Source organism: Melanotaenia boesemani, chromosome 19 (assembly GCF_017639745.1).
Source record: "Melanotaenia boesemani isolate fMelBoe1 chromosome 19, fMelBoe1.pri, whole genome shotgun sequence".
In the NCBI taxonomy this organism is placed as follows: domain Eukaryota; kingdom Metazoa; phylum Chordata; class Actinopteri; order Atheriniformes; family Melanotaeniidae; genus Melanotaenia; species Melanotaenia boesemani.
The window spans coordinates 11,933,552-11,949,210 of NC_055700.1; the positions used below are offsets into that span (position 1 = coordinate 11,933,552).

The following is a 15,659-nucleotide window of genomic DNA, read 5'->3' on the forward strand; positions in this document are numbered from 1 at the left end:
TATGGTTAATGAATTGCACAAATAAGATATTTTTGCCATAAATGTCTATCTTTAATTGGAGATATTAGAATAAAGATGTTAGGATGTAGAAGTGCATTCCTATAGAATTACCATGACATTTTGAACTGCATTTTAGCCACAGATTAAAAATTTAAATGTCTTTTTTGTTAATTGGATACCTAAATTGCAGCATAACTGAGCTAGCTTGCCAGGCTACCTTTACTCTTTTTTCAGGGAATCAAAGGTATCTGTCTGCATCAGTCTCGTCCCATACTGATGGATATTTTTTTTCTTTTCTTTTAACATAGACAAATGTATAGTTCTCCAAAAGACCAGTACACAGCCATCAGAGATTTAATACTTATTATAATGCCAAAAGATAAGTAGCAAAGAAACACAAATGGAAACACATTAAAAAATGCCATCTTCTCCATGTTGGGTCTTAAAAAATTACCCTGCAATGTTTCTTGGTGCTTTTCTGTGGCTTCTTGTGAAGCTTTTCCTGACTTCTTTAGCGTGACAACACATTCATGTGAATACCCCGGCATGTACAGGCCTGAGACTGAAATTTGTTTTTACAATAGGGATGATACATCCCACCTCTCTAGGGGGAGCATAGGGTAAAATAATTGCCAGACTCTTTTGTGCTGTTTTAGCCAACATTTAACCCAGCATCACAGCATTTAAGTTTTTCTTAAATTTTAAACCATTTGTAAGTGTTTTTCAGTTCAGCATGAACACAGTTTAAATAGGATCTCTTGAAAACTGTTACGAGGAGCTGACAGTTGTTTTAAGTCAGGGAAACATTGCAGAACGAGACCACAAGCAGCGTGTGTTCAAACAAAGATTCAGACATGCAAATTAGGTCCCAACTGAAAGAAATGTGGCAAATACTCCAGGGACGACGCTCATTAGCTCGTCACTCAACGTGTTGTTTCAAGGTGTGTGAGGTTGAGCGGCGATCATAGACAGCATCTGTGGAATGTGTTGTTTAGCCTGTCCAGCTGAAACCTGCCTTATTGAGCAGTGATAGCCTACAGACTCCTTGTAAGGACACATAGGAGGTGGGGCAAAGAGGCTGCCAGCTGTTAATCAGTACCTGGACGTTCATAGGCCTGAAAGCTGTCCACTACTTTTTCATACACACATGCAGTCAGTGTAACTTCATGTTGTAAATGGAGAACCACTTTCAGAAACCCCATACTTATTATAGTGTAAGTGTCTGTCTTTATTGCTATTGTGACACTGATAAATTGGGTGATCAGGGTCTCCTTTTAATATACTACAGTAAGTGCATCTGCTACAAACTCAAAAGTGCTCATATTTTTCTTGCAAAGCAGATAAAAGTAAATTAGTTGTTTCAAAAGCTGGAAATCCCTGATGTTTGGGTGTATTTTTGTTCTTTTATTTTGAAAGAGTAGCAATTGAACTTGTTAATAATATTTTTAAAAAAACACTTAATCCACAGTGTTATGTTGATTTGGAAGAGTAAATATTACAAAGACCACTTCAAAATGACTTTGAGTGTGGGCAGGAAATGAGAACAGCAAACATAAACACAACCTTCTAAAAATATTTGGGTGGCTTTTCTCTGTGATTTTGGTTGTGTGAACCATGGATTGCTAACTGCTGCAAACCTGTGTTTACCCAAAGCACAGCATATTAAACCAAAGAATCTAGACAAGGAGTCTTATCAAAGACTAGTATGTAGATGGTAATATTTTGATATATAGTCTTTTAGTGGTTGTGTGTGTACCTGCATGTAAGTGTGTTTGTGTGTTCAAAGTTCATATTTGCTCCTTGGCCACATTCTTCTCTGTCTGGCCGAGCTCTGACAGCACAGCAGCCTGCAGAGGAGGAAAAGGGAACACAGAGTCCTGAGTGGAGATATGAGGCCAGCCAGTCAGTCTGTGTTCAGGGGCAAGGGCCTGACCCGCCAGGACCCATAACTAGCTGATATGAGCCCAGGCCAAATGGGCCCAGACAGCACAGGCTGAGAGCAAAACAGAGGAGGGCAGGGAGAGAGAAGGCAGATACGAACAGAGAACAAACCCCATAGAGACAGAATAAGAGACAGAGATGCTCTATCTTCTTTTTTCCTCCTCCCTCCCCGGTTAGAAGGCACTCAGACCTGGAGGACATGTTTTTCTTTTTTGCTGTAAGGCATGTGCTGATATCTAAGATTTCCCGTAGCAGAAAATCCCCTTGTGGCTTTGTCCAATATAGGAGTAAGGAAAAATGGTGGTCATTGTGATTCAGAGATCATTTTTCTATTTTCTCATTTTGTGCTCAGTGTCTTGTGGAAGTGGTCAGATGTGCACAGGAGACTTATGTTTCTGTTGTAGAGGTTCATAATTATTTTTCTAGTATGCACTTAACTTGAGAAATGCTCATTTGGGGAAAAAAATGTTCGCTTTAGCTGCACAAGCTGCATCATCTTTTCTTACTTGTTAGTCTCCTGAAAGCTCATAAGCAATGCTTTAGTGATGTCTACACAGGTACAGATTTATTAAATATACCGTTTGAGGACATTTGGAAATAAGATAAGCTGGATTAAACATTTTACATGTAAAACAAGTATTTTGGGGACAAATCTTATTTGTGGTCTTGTTATTGGGCTGTTAATCAGCTGGGAGCAGCAACTTCCCGGAGTCTTGTTGTCAGTATGAAGTTTGCCAGGAAATGAGTAGTGACTTGAGGAAGTCACTGCTGCCAGCCAAGAAATAGTCTGGCACAGATGTAAAACTACAACCCGTTGCTTAAAAAGATAAACAAATACGTTTTTGTTAGGGAGCTTTGGACATGCAAGCTGGCTGATTTTACCATCATAACACTACTCTTAGTGTTTCCAACCATTTATTGCCCAAGCTAAGCTAAGTGACTTAAGTATGATAAGGTTAAATTCATATTTAGTTAGTGTAAAAGAGCATATAACCACATCTTAATGTCCAACCTCCTTGGAAAACTGATATGTTCAACATCCTATACTGGCTCAGTGTATTATTTTTGCCCATTGGTTATTTATTTGTATAATAACAGCTTTAAAACATTTTATGTTGTTTCAGCTTACTCTGCATGTTCCTCATATACACAATTAGTTTCTGGTGCAGCTTCAACATATATTTGCATTTTAATGAGGGTAAATTTAATCTTTTAATGCTTAAAGATAGGAAGGTGTTAATACCACACATGTTGACAGTATGTTGACAAAGCAATATTTGCTGATTAATGCTTTAATTAGCTTAATGGGCTAATTAGCATAACTGGTTAATGTTCATATATCATGATAATTATTATAATCAGACATTAATCTCCTCAGCAATATTCTGTATTTGAACGTTCTTGCTTTTAAATCAATAAGATTCTAATTAAAATGAAAAATCAAATAACATTTTTCATCCTTCATCCTAACAAGTAAAAGTGAGCCTAGTTTTGGTGACTGTCACCATCAGTGTCATATAAACATTTGATGAGTTAGTACGTTATGAGCCTAGTCACCTACACACAAATACTAGGCAGATAATACAGCTCCTGCATTGTGTCTCGCCATCACAATGGCAGTGGTGTGTGTGGTCTTGTGTCAGTAGCCTGGCATATGGCCTGTGACCTCGTAGCCCCTCTGTCTGTGTCATTATGATACCGATAGTGTGGCTGTGAATAGAGCCAGTCAGGACTCAATAGAGCAGACAGGGACCATCACATAAAGGGCACAGCGTCTGTCTTTCACCGCAGACTGATTACTGGACTTTGTGCGTGCACATACATGCATTTGCAGACAGGAGCATATAATGAGGTACCTTATATTATTGATGCTCTTCTTCTGTTGCCTACCAGCTGTTTGGTGGGCTGGTGGATGCTTGGTTTGGTCTGATTGGTGGGCTTGTGTTACTCTTCTGCAGGTTTTTATAAAGTTCTTTTGGTATTTCTTAAAAGAGAAGTATATATACATATATGCTATGTGATTTTAAAAACTGAAAGGACATCTTAGGTGATTTTTGAAGTTGACAAGTTAGGCCTTTCAAAATCTATTAGCCATGGTGTCATGACATCATCAATAATAAAAATTAAAAAAATGCAGTCTCCAAATGAGAATGGTAAAACTATGTTGCTATATATATATACATATATGTGTGTGTGTGTGTGTGTGTGTGTGTGTGTGTGTGTGTGTGTGTGTGTGTGTGTAATATCTCAAAAAGAGTTCTCTCCATTTCACAAAAAATTGTGTGTAAAAGTACCCCCAGGTGTGAGTCATGTATCACTGTCTATGGCAAACGTAAAACTGAATTTTTATTCCTGGTAGTGGGAGCTCTCAAAAAGAATTCTCTCCATTTCACAACTCTAAACTAAGTGTTAAGTCATCTGCCATCAAACTTTTACATATAGTGGTACAGACATTTTAACATCTTTAACTGAGCCTCGTGAAGCACAATGCGGTTTTCTGGACCTCAAGCAATGACTGATTTTTATTGGCATTTATTATACAAAATTTGAATTTATTTCATAGTAAAATGTGATCCATCTATTTGTAATTTTGCTACAAATATAATGCATTTTCACAACATTCCTCTCTCTCTTTTTCTTTATTGTGTGAATAGAAGTTTCCGGAGCTCAAGTTTAAGTATGTGGAAGAAGACCAGCCAGAGGACTTCTTCATCCCCTATGTCTGGTCCCTGGTCTTTAACTCTGGAGTTGGGCTCTACTGGAACCCACAGGGAATCGAGCTGTTCAGCATGGACTCTGGCTGAAAAACTGCGTCTTTGTCCAAGAAATAAAGACTGATGGAGTGTGTGTGTATGTGTGGGTGGGTGGGTGTGTGTGGATTGCCCTTTGTAGTACGTGCACACTGCTTTGAAAGTGCCTCGACCTTGTACAGGATGGCGTTTCCTTTTATGCAGCACAACCTCTGTCCTCATATCATAATAATTCTTCTGCTTCTTCACTGTGAAGTTTCATTAGCACTGATTACCAGTGCACACAGTAGCTCCCACTCATGCACACTGAGTCCTGTAGTAAATACCCATTTAAAACTATATACAGATTTATATTATGGTAAGGAGCTCAGGACGCTGGCAATTGAAAGGTCATTTAAAGCATACACACCTAAATGTTACTGTTAGTCACGCATGTCTTCAAAAATACAATCTAAATTTAATTTCCCATCTTGTATTACACTGCGTTTTGAATATGATTCTCATAAATTAATTTTTCATTATTCTGAGTTCAGCAAATTTTTTATAAAGAGTTTGTGTTTGTCAGATTAAGTTCCAAAACAGGTCAGAGAAAGTAAATTTATCACCAACAGAGACCTCTGTTTAGTTGAAATATGCAGCATTTGCAGCGTTGCTGGTTGTTTAGTGCCACACATTCAAGTACAGTATAATTAAAGCATAATTTCAGTCCCAGGATAATATTAGCAATCTGTATCATTCTGATTCATGTGATCTCATTGTTGCTTCCAGCTCATTTATTTGTCTTTACCCTGACTTTGTTATTAGCATCTTTCTGGATGGTAACCCTGGGCAAAAACTTAAACTAGGACAAACAGTAAATCTTCTTTACTGTTTTGCATAATTACAGCCTCCTCTTTAATTTGTTACTTTATTTGCATGTTTAACTAGAAACCTAAGTTATTTATTTACATGCATATTGTTTTTTATATATATTCAACACCTCTAAATGTAAATGGTAGTCTGCTGTGACTGCTGCAAAAAAATAAAAAAAAAAACAAAATGAAAGGAAAATGGTGGAATTATAATTATTTGGTGGAAAACTAGCTTTTTATTATAGTACATAACTTGACTTAAGCTGTCATTTTGTGGCAAAATGTCCTTTGAAAATGGGAGTTTAAATAAAAATGTGAAATTAAATAAATCTTTGTGTCACATGTTTATTAAGGCAAGTAAAGAGGGGTCACATTCAGGGAGGAGCTGGAGGAGCTATTGTAATACTTGGGTACAGTTCTGATGTTTAGTGCTAGTTACACGAAGCTCTTCTTTGTTTCATTGTAACATTCATTTTTTCATTGAATTTAGCTAATTCATAAAAGCACAATTTTACATGAACGACACAAGAAAAAGCAACATAGATGCTTCCTTTGAGTCGAGTCTTTGCAGAAGAACTGCAGCATGGCTGTTGTTCAGCCAGTCCCAGTCAGTTTGTGCTGGCTAGTTTTTGCAACACTTATAATTTTACATTTGCTATGATAACTACTACTAGTTTCTGGGAGGCCAAGTGCGAGTTTATCTCCGCTTTACTGCACTTCACTACGGCCATGAAGCATGCCATTTAGTTGAAGGTATGCTATCAAATGATTAGCCTTCTTTTTGTTCATTTAATTCATTTTCATCATCTGGAAAATTCTGACATCTACAAGCCATGATAGATCTGTGACTTTGTCCCAGTTCCCATCTCAGAATTAGTCCTTAAATCTTTGGATTTTTTGGGGGGAGGACTTCGGTGCATCCTCTGCTAACAACAGAACATTTCTACCGCTGCACAGTAAATAAGACAAAAGAGATATTTGCATCAAAACTGAGCTGTAACCATGCTTATATCTGTGTCACACAATATTAATGTACTTCAGCGTTGAATGTGTCTCACATGTCTTAATGTTTTCATGGCTGCAGAGACAGCAGAACTGGGCGGAAAACCACTTCGGAGGGGAAAAGTTTACGGCACAATGGCACCCACTGTGCCACTGGAGCTCCCACTTCCCGAGAGAATTTCATGCCTTTCGGCTCTATTGTAATGATTTTCATGCCTGGAATTCTCGTATTCTCAAGGACAATATAATGGATGCAATTTGATGTAAAGAATGGCTCATTTTCAGCCTGGGGTCGATGGTAGGTTACAGTGACATCCCTTGTTTGAGTAGACTGAGGCGCTGTCTCTCCGCTCTGACTTTCACCTGCTCCCAGCTCTATTATCGTAATGCCAGATGGTTGAATGAAGGTTTTCACAAAGTGACATGGCTCTCCTTGTTCCTTTATGGTGCAGGGGTCACCTTACCACCATCTCCCATTTCAGGTGGCATCATAAAGATGGATGGAGCAGGGAATTCTGGGATGGGTAGTTTATTTTCTCTATGTTTGAACCTTTCAAGGTCTGGCTGAGATTGTGTTGGCTACCAGTGCAATGCCTCTACAGAGCCAGAGGTTATGCCCAGATCAGTTTCTACAAAGCTGCGTAAAAAGTAGGGCACTAGAGACTGGTTTCCTAAAGTGCTGGTTGCCCCTTGTGACACAGAACTCATTCATATGACTGATTGCCACTCTAACAGTGGGAGGTCATTAGGCTCTGCAGTTTCAGGATGAGGTCAGAGCAAAAGACAAGTTTATTCGTAGCATGACAACAGCACTGAGTTAGATTTAAATGTGAAAGTAAACACACACACACACACACACACACACAAACAATTTACTGTTTTGCAACCTTCCCAGGAATGAAAACACTACGTAGGCTGGACCATTAATGGAAAAACAATAGGAAATACACAAAGACATATAAAGATGAGACATACTGACATGATCTTGATGTCTGCAAGATGCCAGTTAATTTTTATCTTTAGTGGCAATAAACGATCACATAACATATAACCTCTGGTCAGTTTGCCTCAGGAAGAAATGAGCTTGTTTCCTTTGCTTTTCTAATGTTAATACTTTACTCTGAAACTATACTTTTTGAGATGTCAAATCATGTTGCTCACATCATTCATTGACAGCATTTACAAGATGTTATTGATGTACAGCCCCACAGTTTTGCCATTAAAAAAATCTTGATCACCCCAAAACTATATGGATTCATCCACCTGCCATGTTTTGCCTCTTTATGAAGCTACATGAAATTCAGCTGCATAGTTGTACTGTCCTACACAGATAGGCAAAAGGCTCTGATAACAAATCTACCTCTGCTGGCGCCAACAACAAAATAGAAGCTTTTAAGACAACAAAAAATAAACAGCATTGCATGACGAGGAGCCAGGCATGGCACTATCTCTAGATTCAGTTCAGAGCAAATATTAACATGCAAAAATATTTGATTAAAAAGATAAACAAGAAAAAAAAGTTACTTTATGTTCATTTTGTATTCCAACATTGGTCTTTTGAGCATTTTAGCATGTTGACAAAAGTATCAAATCACCAAATGTGACAGCATTTCCAAGAACTTAACATGCTGCTTACTAACAATTTCCACTTTCCCAGGGTCCTGTGTTTATCACAATTAGGATCTGAGAAATGGTCCCAAAGATCTTCCCCGCATGCTCACGAGCTTGGTATTCTCTCAATATGATAGATAATTGTAAAATCTTGTCCTCCAATATTGCAGTATCCTTCAGTTTAAAAGAAGTCTAGACTTACTAAATGGTTTGAATCATGGAATTACTAAAGGTTATAGCTTAATGCAGGGGTCATGGGGTTTAAATAAGTACCAAAGAACACTTTAGACTTAAAATAATGGGTGCCTGTGGCAATACAACCATGGTGTTTGGAACAAAGAATGATGTGCCAATGTCTTGAGCAACACTTAATTTCTTTATAGTTTTATTGAAAAAAAAATTTCTTGTGATTTTAAATTGGTCTTGAAAAGCAGCTCTTTAGACCTTTAGAATCTTTAAGAGGATTTTTATGCCATTTATTTCTGACCTTATGAAACATTTTAGTATAAAAAAAGGCACACCGGATGAACCAGTGTTGCATCTCTACATAACAGATAACTTAGCTAAGAACCTATTTTAAATATTATTTTTATGTATTTTGTTGCTTGCTGCCTGTTGCAAAGATACATCAGTTGTTCTCCTTTAAGATGCATCAAAAAGAAATACCAAGAAACTTGAAAACCTAAACAAGTGTAGGACAAAAGAAGAATAAGAGAGTCAAAAAGAAAACTATCTAAAGCAGATGAACAGTCTATCAATGTGATACCCTTAAAGAACAGGGAAAAAAAATCCAGGAAGAATCTGACACAGGGCCTGAGAGATGCATGTGACCCGCTGAGCCATCTACTGTCCTCTGATTTCTTGTCAGACAAAGTCTTTGTGGAAAAGTGGCTGTCAAAAATATATTCACAAGGAAAGTAAAATAGGTAGAGAAGGCTGAGGTATGCCGAATGACACAAGAACTGGACCAAAGTTCAGTGGCAACGGGTCTTAAGGTGTGATGAAACTACCCTGGAGCCCTGACCTCAACGCTTTTGATGCAGTGTGTGATTATCTTGACAGAGAATGGAACAAAAGAACCAACATCCACAGAGAAGCTTTGAAAAGTCCTTCAAGAACCTTGGAGAATTATTCCTGAAAACTTCTTAAACTACAAGAAATCTTGTCTAATGTGGTTGAAGATTAAAGGTGGTCACATTGCCCTTCAAGCTTTTTATAATAATTTTTCATGTATGCTGTATTTCCATTTATGTTTGAATGTTTTAGTATATCATTCTATTTTCAGTTCTCCTGGCAAAGTATGAAGAAATTAACCTTTTGCACTTTTTAGAATACACCATAGGAAATTGTAGAAATAAAAGTTAGCTGAATGTTATGTGTAAGTTCTTAACAACAATTCATCCTCTTGTGCAAAGCTGACATTTTTTTCAGCATCTAATAAAAACGTAAAATCTCTTATAAATAAAACCTCTGCTGAGCTTTATACATTTTAGTTTATTTTGGAGTGTCTTGCTGCTGAAATTATCAAAAACAAACATGTTAATAAACAGTCCCATCATCCATGACTATTTAGGATTTTCATTACAGTTTCAACCTCGTGTTTCTTTTATTATATGAGGATCAAAGTGCTACAAAGACAAAGAATCTGACTGACATTTGTGTCACTACATGGCCTTGGCACCCTTGCATGATTACTTACATGCATATCTTGAAAATTGTTTCATACTAATTGCTTTTAAAAAGATCTGGGTCACAAAGGCCTCTAGCTACATAACACGTCATAAATTGAATCCTTGAACAAAGCTAGACTGAAGGAATGTGGAGAAAATGTCTTTATGCCGCATAAAAACTGTGAAACAGGTCATGAATGTTATATTGAATTGATGCTTTTGCAAAATCCAGTGAGTATACGCTGCAAAAATTAGTTCTTTTAATACAAGTAAAAAGAATTAAATTGAGAAGATTTGTGTTATCTAACTGTGTTAAATGATTTATTATGAGTTTTTTAGGGGAAAAAAATTCACCCAAAATTGGCCTCATCTGTCCTTTTCCCGTGAAACACATCTAAGTACCTGCCATTCAAACAGGATCATACCAAAACTATTTGTGTGCTTTCTGTTTTTACTTCCCATCAACATTTCAGTAAATTACAAGGAATTTCATTTTCATGCATTATTTTCTCCACCAATGAAACAAGTAACTGAGTAACCACTGGATATTAGAAATGATCTCTATCTGTTTTCATAATTCAATTAATTTTTTTAAGCAATATCTCATCATTTCACAATTTGGGTATAAATGAATGAATACTTTGGCTTCCAACAATGTTTAACTTCCTTGTCTTTGTTCGTTGTTATTTTTTTTTTATCCATCCATTTTCTACCACTTCATCAGGGTCGGGTCACGGGGACAGATGCCTAAGCTGGGAAGCTCCGACTTCTCTCTCTCTTTGGCTACTTCTTCCAGCTGTAAAAGCTGGCCTGGGAACAAGGTGTCCCTTGTCCACCCTATCTCTAAGGGTGAGCCTAGCCACCCAGCAGAGGAATCTCATTTCGGCCTCTTGTATTCACGATCTCGTTCTTTCAATCACTACCATAGATGAGGGTAGGAAAATAGATCGACTGGTAAATCGAGCGCTTTGCCTTTTGGCTCATCTCCCACGTCACCACAACAGACCGATGCAGAGTTCACATCACTGCAGATGTTGCATCGATCCACCTGTCGATCTCCTGCCCCATCCTTCCCTCACTCCTGAACATTACCCCAAGATACTTGAACTCTTTCATCTGGGGCAGGATGTCATTCCTGACCCAGAGAGGACACTTCACCCTTTTCCAACTGAGGACCATGGTCTTGGATTTGGAAGAGCTGATTCTCTTCCCAACCATCTCACATTTGGCCATAAATCACTTGATCACAGCCTGATGAAGCCAACAGAGCCACATTGTCTGCAAAGAGCATGGACCCAATCCTGATGCCGCTAAAAAGGATCCCCTAAACACCTCAGATGCTAGAAATTCTGTCCATGAACAGAATTGTGACAAGGGGCATTTTGTTTCCTCTATGAACCTTATTATTAGGCCCCCCTTATAATGAACCCCCTAAATAAGCTCTGACACTACCAGTTACTTTCAGAAGTCACATATTAGTTTAATAGGAAATAAATGGGAAACTCCTCAAACGTTAAGAGGGAAGAAGGTCTTCTGGTCAGATGAGACTAAAACTGAACTTTCTGGCCATCAAGGAAAACTTTTGGGCTTTAAATCTGGCGCAACCCAACACCTCTCATCACCGTAAAAACACCATAATCATTCCCACAGCGAAGCACGGTGGTGGTAACATCCTGGTGTGGGGATGGGTTTCATCAGCAGTTGCTGGGGAATTGGTCAGAATAATGGGGATAATGGATGGTGCTAAATACAAGAAAAACCAGAGGAAAACTTATTTCAAGCTTGCAGAGATTTGAGACTGTCCATGCAGCTAAAGCAATATGTGAGTGGTTTAAGGGCAAACATTTAAATGTGTTGGAATGATCAAGTCAAATCTCAGACCCCAATCCAATTGAGAAATCTGAGGTATGACTTAAAGACAGCTGTACACCAGAAGTACCAATCCAACCTGAAGAAGCTGAAGCTGTTTTGATTTGAAAAAAATGGGTAAAAATCATGGTTGGTTGATGTGCCTAGCTCAGAGACACACCCTAAACCAAAAGCTGTGAATGGTAACTTTACTGAGTCAGACTCAGGGGTCTCCAACTCTGGTTCTCGTGAGCTACTGTCCTGCAGGTTTTGGATTCTACTCTGATGCAACACACCTGACTCAAATCACTGGGTCATTAACAGGCTTGTGTAGAGGTGTGTTGTAGTAGGAGACATCTAAACCTGCAGGACAGAAGCTCACGAGGACCAGAGTTGGAGACCCCTGGTAGATTAATAAGTATAGAAAATATTCTGCATTTCAATCTGAATTGAAAATTATGGTGAGCAGAGCTGCTTTTCTGTAGGTACGGCAACAGCTGAGAGGATATTATGTAGTGTGTCCTGCAGATATAATATTACTGACTGATGTTTTCTAAAGCTTCTTTCATTGACTTGACACACAAGGGAGTTTGGGAGGTGCTTTGAAATCTCAGATGTAATTTTATTCATTTTCACTTTAAGGAGAGATATTCACTAAGAAGGACTCATGATTTAAAATTAAATGTATTGACTTCTATGTAAAAAGATTTTTTTTTTACCTTTTTCTTATCAAACTAAACTTAACTAAGCACAGAAAAGTGAGCTGACTTAAAAGTCAATTAACCTGAGGTAAAAAAAAAAAAAACACATTATTTTTACAAGGTGATTTTTTAATAAAGAGATGTAAGAAAATGTAGGACAAATAATTACATGGAAAAGAGCTGCTTCCATAAGATTCACTCAGACAGTCCTAAATATTGAAACCTATGGCTCTGGAGGTGCATAGGACAAATGTCTGGTCTTTAGGATGAAACATCGTAGAACATCACAGCCAAGCTTTGACCCTTTTCCTCATGCTTGGTCATAAAGGCCCTGCTGGAGATGTTGACAAATGAAAGACTTTTTTTTTTTTTTTTTTTTTTTTGCCAAGACAATGAGATGAAAATGATCCTGCTTCTTGCTTTTCACCCCAGGATTCTTCTTTTTTTTTAATTATGCACTGACATTTACCAGTGTGGGCGTTTTTGCTCTTTCCTGACAAGATATCAGATGTACAAGTAGTGAAAAAAAGTCTCCTCTATCTTTTTAATTAAAGTTGTCTTATTTTTATCATTCTTATCTTTGCAATAAACCGCTCCCTGTGTGCCATCTTCACCCTATTTTTGAGCCCTGCGATTCACGCAGAATAAGCTGCCTTAATTGCATATGCATGACCCCTTGTCTAGAAGCAGTCACTGTGTCAATAAATTTGAGTAAAGGCCAGGACTCCTATCTAGAATATTAATCATCCGTCTTCCTGTCTAATGCTGTTTTACCCCATTGCGTGCCCTCTCTTGAATTTGCTCTGCGGGCCACTTGATTGAGTTTAAAGAGGTTCTTCAAGCTATAATTTTGTGTTTTGGGACTCTTGTTCTTTCTCTGGCTGAAAGTAAGATGGACAGATGAAGACCATTGCAGTTCCATGCTGTCATTAACTTTTCTAAGTTAGATTAACTAAGCACATACACTACAAATAAGGGGACATATTAAAAACTAAACTAACCACTAGTTGTAGCTTTATCTAATTCTCTTTGCCAGACAGCATCAGTCAGGCTACTTTAAGACAAAAAAACTGATTTACTGCTTGACCAGTGAAGGCAGAAATAATCAATAAAATACTCAGATGCACAGATCTTAAGTAAATTTCCCTCATAAATCAAACTGTAAAAGTTTAATCATTTTAAGTGTAAATTTATTATTAAAAAAATGTCCAAATGACATTTAGTAAATGGCCATAGGAAGGACCACATTTTAGAGAAATGGTCAAAGAAAATCTAAAATAGACCAATAACACAGCGTTCAGCATAACTTTCTAATGTAAATATCATCACAACATTGAGCATTTTCTGGAACTCTCACTTGAGGAACATTAAGTAAAAGAGATCAATCGTTTTTTATTGAGTGACAAATCAAGATAATCAATCAAATGATGGAAAAACATGTTAAAAGTCACTGATTTTACAACCCCAACTGAAACGCCCCACTATAAGAGTATCAGCAAGAATAAAAGGAAAGGTGCAGAAGACAGTGGTGAGACCAGCGATGTCATATGGTTTGGAAAGAGTGGCCTCAAGGAAAAGAGAGAGTTTAAAACTAGAGAAAGCAGAGAGTAAAATGTTTAGGTTTTCTTTGAGAGTGAAGGAATGGAAATTATCAGGAATTAATGTATCAGAGAGGCCAAAGTAACATGGTTCAGGCATGTACAGAGGAGTAATAATACATTTATTGGTAGAGGGATATCAAGGTTGGAACTGCCAGGCCTAAAGTGAGACCAATTGGTAGATTTATGGATAAAGAGAGAGAGGAGATGAAGTTAGTGAAAGAGAAGAGTATGTAGAAAATACGCTTAGATGGAGGAAGATGATTAGCTGGGGCAACTTCTGAAGGAAAAGTGAAAAGGAAAACAAATTGAAATGCTACCAATTTCTGACTACCAAAGGAAGAGTTCCTTGTCCTGACAGAAGATGAGAGTCAGACTTTGGGATCTACTTATTTTTATGTTATTTTCTTCTTGGCCTTGTCACATAGTTGCATCAAAAACACAACTTTTATTTGCACTGAACTTGCAGGGAACAACAGGTTGTTCTCTAAGGAATTTTTCTGTGAACAATAGTGGTGAAGCTGCACCAACACATCACACAAGATGTGCCTAATTATGTAAACAGTAAAGAAGATGTTGCAGCATTTCTAAGTCAGTCTTGATTTCGTTCATAATAATTAGTGAAATTTGTGCTTTTTTATAAGTAAAATATGGTCACTCACTGAGATATAAGATCTCCAACAGGTCCTGCTGCTTATTATATTTGGACTCATCTATAAATAAAGACACCAGTCCATGGTTGGCTCATGCCACTGATTGTATTCAGTATCAGACTTTGGTAGCTGATGAGAGGTTTGGTTTAAAGTAAGTAAAAACATGCACCCTGTCTTAATCATGATAATATATATATATATATATATATATATATATATATATATACATACCCCTGATCTAGTATATTGATGGCAGATGACTTAACACTTCACAGCAGTTAAGAGTTGTGAGAGAGAACTCTTTTTGAGAGCTCCCACTACCAGGAATAAAAATTAAATTTTACTTTTGCCATAGACAGTGATACATGACTCACACCTGGGGGTACTTTTACACACATTTTTTGTGAAATGGAGAGAACTCTTTTTGATATATATATATATATATATATATATATATATATATATATACTACCAGGAATAAAAATTCAGTTTTCCTTTTGCCATAGACAGTGATACCTATGGCAAAAGGAAAACTGAATTTTTATTCCTGGTAGTATATATATATATATATATATATATATATATATATATATATATATATATATATATATATATATATATATGCGCACCTTTTTTGTTTGTGGGCTAGACTGTAGACAAACTCTTGAGCCAGAATGAGATGGTAAACGGTTAGATAAAGCTGTCTACTTCCTGGAGTCTGGAGAATAGTTACACACACACACACACACACACACACACACACACACACACACACACACACACACACACACACACACACACACAAAGAGAAGGGCTGGAAGATGTGGGGAGAGGGAGGGGACAAAGTGCGACCGCTGCAGCCACTTCCACAATCCCACTGACAGACCTTTTCCCCTGACTGATTGCTTCCAGACTCCGTTAAAAAACGCGCCGCAGTCCCTTTGTACGGTTTGCGGCTGCTGCGTCGCGCTCCTGCTCGGCGCCAGTGGGGGCTCCGGGGGACAATGCGGGGGATGAGCTACTGGCAACCCCCA

The 15,659-nt window shown here is 37.7% G+C and overlaps 1 protein-coding gene across 2 annotated transcripts in view; it reads left to right on the forward strand.

Moving 5' to 3' along the window:
- The window catches only part of dym (dymeclin), a 50,966-nt gene extending 45,129 nt beyond the window's left edge, over nucleotides 1–5,837 (forward strand). For both annotated transcript variants that reach the window (XM_041970310.1, XM_041970311.1), the window contains exon 17: nucleotides 4,596–5,837. In XM_041970310.1, the coding sequence (XP_041826244.1) occupies nucleotides 4,596–4,745 (150 nt within the window). In that variant the 3' untranslated portion in view covers nucleotides 4,746–5,837. The remainder of the gene's footprint in view (nucleotides 1–4,595) is intronic.
- Nucleotides 5,838–15,659: the final 9,822 nt, after the last annotated feature.